At 54.2% G+C, this 5,247-nt stretch overlaps 1 protein-coding gene across 1 annotated transcript; it reads right to left on the bottom strand.

Moving 5' to 3' along the window:
* Positions 1–586: 586 nt before the first annotated feature.
* On the bottom strand, positions 587–1,966 carry LOC149808735 (uncharacterized; the record flags this gene model as incomplete). Its single annotated transcript, XM_089995173.1, has 2 exons — positions 1,953–1,966; positions 587–1,889 (listed from the first exon to the last, which is right to left on the bottom strand). Coding segments are annotated over exons 1-2 (1,317 nt in total), but the record flags the coding sequence as incomplete, so codon positions are not given.
* Between the last annotated feature and the right edge of the window lie 3,281 nt (positions 1,967–5,247).

The raw sequence follows: 5,247 nt of genomic DNA, 5'->3' as shown, positions 1-5,247 counted from the left end.
GTGCATCGGTGAACAACCACGCAGGCTTGCACCATATCTGTCAAATTTGTCCTCTGTTCGGGCTCGTACTATCATGAGCGCTAGGAGTGGTAAGCTGTTTGCCCTACGAAGCCGACTTCAAAATCAGACTTACGAGTTTGTGGATCCCGTACAGTATCACTGCAAGGACTGCGATGAGCATTTGGGGGATGCTCACACAGGTTGTGTTCACTGTACCGTGGATTGTCCCATCTTGTGGCCAAGAATAGACCAATTTCTTGAAACGGTTGGAGGTCTTGGATTACAAGGTGGGAATTTGGCAACTAAATTGGAATCTCTGTTGGAGTTGATCTCCTGACAAAGATTTTGAGTGTGGGTTGCGACGATCTCCCAAAGGAATTGACGGGTCGTTTTTGGTCAGCCGTGGCTGACCTCCTTTCTTGCAGGGTACAGGACGAAGAGGATGAAGACATGTCAGGTCAGGTTATGGTAAGTCAGGCTGGTCCAGGTACGCTTGCCTCAGGTGATGGTAATGATAACTCTGATTCCCAAGTAGTTCTTGGAGTTGCCAATGTCCATGTGATGCGGTAGTGTTGTAAAAAGATACATCATCATCACACACCAACTCGATGCGCTCTGAGGTCAGCAGTTGCCACAGCTCGCGCAACTCAGCCATCATCTCCGGCGAGCGCGTGCACAGCCCGGACAACGCCGCCACCACGGCCATGTTGTCCTCGTGCACCAAGATACACTTGTCGGCAGCGTGCTCCCGAAAGCTCGTGAGCGCGAGGCGAACAGCGCGGAGCTCCTTCAGCGTGTTGTGCGCGGGCGAGGCCACCGGCCAGAAGCCGTGGGCGTGGAACATCGAGTTGAATATTGCACTCCAGCCATAGCTGCTGCTGTCAACATGCAGCTCCGCCTCCGCTGACGGCAGCTCAATGGGACGACCATTCCAGCGCGGCGGCAACTGTGCCCACCACTGCAAGTCCTTCACCGCGCAATGGGAGAGCCGCACGCGGCTCGACCAGCTGGTCTTCGTGATCAAGGCGTCGTAAAGACTGCGCTGATAGAACCGCGCCGGCAGCACTGTCAGCTGCACAGACACTGCCTTACCGCAAAGTGCGGCCAGATCGCGCACGCGGACCATGCGCGCTGACTCGGACGCCTGGCACAAGAGGTTGCGAGCCGCGTTGCGGATGGCATTGCGACGACGCTCGTCCACGCGGAAGACGCCCCTGCGTGTATCTACCTCTAGCCCCAAGTGCACCAGGCACTGTGTCGGGGCCCACACGCACTTGCTGTCATTCCAGCACAGTCCCAGGCTAGACAAGAGCTGCTTCGCTGCGAAGGCCGCGCTGGCCGCCGCCTCCGGGCTGTGCGCGATGAGCAGGAAGTCGTCAAGGTATGGAAGGACCCGCAGAACGTGGCGGCGGCGCTTTTTGCGATGCCCTGCCCACCCATCGGCTGGCGTCGGCGTCGCCATGTTCCGCAACGCTTGAACCACCGGTCGCATGAGCTTCGTGAAGATGCGCGGGCTGGCCGTCCAGCCAAACGGCAGGCCGACGCAGCGATAGCATTCCCCATTCACACAGAACGTGAAGTATTTACGATCTTCCTCCTTGATGGCAAGATGGTAATACCCGTCCTGCAGATCGAAGCTCACCATCCAGGCATTGCGCATTGCGAAGCGGCGAAGGGACTTGATTGTCTCGTATTGCACTGATTGCTTCACACAGTGCGAGTTGAGCCACCGAAGGTCCACCACCAGACGCCAACCGCCGTTCTTTTTGGGAACGAGGAAGGCACGAGACACAAACCGCTCGTCCAGCGCATACTCAAGACCTCCAACCAAGAGAAGGCGCGACACCAAGGCGTCCCAGTCACTCGCCGCGTCCGGCGGCACCGCACAGCTGCCATGATGGAACGGGGCGGGTGCCTTGTCCGCCCAGTGTTATGTGAAGACGTCGCTAGACGTTTGTTGAGTCATCCTCGATAGGGAATCAGATAGCAGCAATGGGAGGTCCAGGGTTCGGAGGTCAGTCTCCTACGGGAGATGCCTGGAGACACTATCAGAATATATCACGTATCAGGGACTTCGGTCAGGACTTCTTTCAGGTGAAGGGTGTTTGGTCCCATTGCTGAACACCCCTATCGAGGTTTACGTTGCAGACGTAGGAACCCCTACGTTTTCCACATACATCTGTAACATTTGGCTCTCGTACAGGGATTGTTGTGGAATTCACGTTCATGTCAGAGGCGGTATTGGCCGCGGCTCGCAAGGCCTTGGGGGACAGCGGGATTTCGACCGCTCTTCATGGGTACGTCTCGTTCAGGACCTTCCGGTCATTCATGATGAGCTTCAGCTATATCGGCCAGGTATTATCCACGGCCTTCAGAATTTTCATGAGTACTGCTTGACTCTGCCAACTTCAGAGCCAGCCGAGGACGCAGCAGGGCGAGCCTTGATGCTGGTGGCAGAGCACAAGCGTATGACGCGTGTCTTAGCGACACTTCAGCAACTCACGGGAGTCCATCTCGATTTGGTGATGTAGACCGCACGACTGGCAAAATGTACAGTCTCAGGCCTAGAGAAAATGCTCTCTCTGGAAGAATTTCAGGCACCCGAACCAGGAAAAGAAAGGGATGCATTACGTCAGTTAGTCATGGCTTTCTTCCCAGAAGCCATGGCAGAGACGCTGGCGGATCATGGGCTGACAAGCCACCTCAAGGATTCAGATTTCAGTTGGGAAAATTTCATGGCGACAGGTGCAGCCTTCGCGTCGAATTCAGTGGAGGCAGCAGACATCGAGACAGCCTTGCTTCAGTCAGGGGAGTGCGGACAGGTGGGCATTATTACCCAGATAGCCGTCTCCAAAATAACGCAGGCAATGTTCGAGTTGTTACCACCTTCAGGACGGGTACTTTATGTAGCCGTCACCAAGTTCATCGGGGGTAAGGATGCCATAACTGCAGCAGCCCGGCATCGCCTCCATCATAGGGAGGCAACTCCGTCACGCAACCTGTTACGCCTCCTACAGCAGACAACGGAGGATGCCCCTCAGGAGAAGGTTGTCCTCCCCGAGGGCACTGAAAACCCGCTGAATCTCCACAGCGAGCGATGCTTGACGCTGAAACTGGGGTGCCCGCTGATGCTCCCAAGCTCCGTAATTGGAGACCTCGGCATGAAGGCGCCAAAGCGTGCTGAACACTGAAAGCTCCAACCGAACAAGAAACTGAAACCTGTAGACCCAGGTTTGAGTTTCTCGTTCGGGGCCACCCTAACCGAAGGTGCTATCACTGACCAGCTCCTGAATGATTCAAAGCCCGTACTCTCAGCATCAGACGGCATGCGATTTTTGAAATCCCAAATGCGCAACCTCAAGAGTAATTTCAGAATGCCGAAAGCTGGGAGTGCTCAGCAGGTGTGGTTGAACTGGTTCACCACCGTTGAGAATTTTCATGTTAACATGTTCCCTGCAGTCCCCCATCAAGTTGTCATAGAAAACCTAATTACGGGCATTTCAGACGATGACGTCAGAATATATGGGTGGAAGGCTCGTTGCGAGCGTTATGCACTCGAACGAAAGCCTGCAGGGATTTCAGAATTTCTGTCGCATATCAGGGGGCAAGTGCTCAGCACCGGCCCGGCCCGCAAGGCAGCCTGGGAAGAATTGCAGGCCCTTGACAGCGATTATACGGAATTATCGGGTCCCGGCGCCCGGTCCAACAGGACCGACGACGCGTCCTTCTCGGACGTCGTTCGACGACTCGCACAAGACAGGCCAGAGTTGGCGCCCCCTTACCTCAGGTTCCGCGTGGGGCTCACGCCAGCCATGTCTCAGGCCCAATGCATGAACGCAATTGATCAAGGCGCGTGCATATTATGTCAGGGGCATCACGCCTACAAGCGTTGTCCGCTCTTCAAGAACGAGCACAAGGCGGCAGCACTGGAATGGATGAGGGCGTACAGCACCGCACGGCAGGCTGCACGCAATACGCGCGCGGCCGACGCGGAAAAATGAGGGTGCGGGGGGGAGCCGGCACCGTCAGTCATGTCAGCTCCTCCGGGCAACCAACAAGGGGCTTCCACATCAGGTCCCAGGTGTGCCCTCAGGTATTCAGATGATGAGTTGTCACAATGGTTGAACGTTTCAGCCCTTACTCAAGATGTTATATTGTGTCTATGAGGCAAAGACCCTTATGACTCACATACAGCTCTCAGACATATGTCAGGCATAGATAAGGCTGGCCACAATATTCAGTTGGAGTTGCCCATGTCTTTGAGGAAGCATAAGGCATTTACTCCGTGGTTGGTGGAAGGGAGTACTGTAAACAGGCCCCACACTATCAGTCCTTCATCTCATGCATCAGTTGTCATGTCATTCTCCCCAAAGCCTCCTCCTCATGTTCAAGAAAGGGGTGCTTTTCTCCATAAGACGAGTTTCGATATGAGAATCGGGGGAGCAATGGTCAGAACTTTGTTGGATTCAGGAGCCAACGTAAGTGTTATCAGCAAGAAGTTTCTCACACGATTGGGAATTTCTTGGAAGTCAGGTAACTCCACAGACAGTGTGGGGGGGATTGGGGGTTATGTCAAGACCCATGGGACTGCTCCAGTCTCTATCAAGTTGGGTAAACACCACCCAATCCACACCTTTCAAGTCATGCCAGGAGCTCAACATGGGTATGAATGTATTATAGGGGATGACTTTTTGCACCCTTACAATATATTCCTTGAGTATCACGATACTGTCATAAAGGCAAAGGTATTTGGTGGCACAGACAGAGAGTATGTGGGCTTGCAGCGCAAGGTGGCTGCACCCATACGAGAGCCCCAAATATGCACCATGCAGAAACAGACAGATCACCAGGCACAGCCAGGTTCATGGAAAGAATTCAAGAAGCTACGCAGGGAAATTGAGCATGGTACTCGAGTAGCTTACAGAATACATCTCCTTCAGAAAGAAGTGGTAGATGTTCGGGAGGGACGTAACGATAACCCAGTTCGGTTTTCACGGACCGCTCATGAGGGTCGTGGGTGTGAGGATAACCCTGACAAGGTCGCTCAGCGAGACGACAACCCTACCAGGTTGCCGGCCTCAATTCAAGCAGTTATTCAGAAACACAGTGGTGAGGGAGGCACTTTAGCAGGAAAGATCCCACCCCACACTCATGCAGTTGGCTATGAATGCCATATAGAGCTCATTGAGGGTGCTAAGCCAGTGTACATCAGACAGTACAGACTCACCCCTCTTGAAAGAGAAGAGC

This window comes from Nuphar pumila, unplaced genomic scaffold (assembly GCF_984573655.1).
Source record: "Nuphar pumila unplaced genomic scaffold, dmNupPumi1.hap1.1 HAP1_SCAFFOLD_2324, whole genome shotgun sequence".
Lineage (NCBI taxonomy): Eukaryota > Viridiplantae > Streptophyta > Magnoliopsida > Nymphaeales > Nymphaeaceae > Nuphar > Nuphar pumila.
The sequence above is the reverse complement of the archived record's forward strand: the minus strand, read 5'-3'. Positions and strand labels throughout refer to the sequence as shown.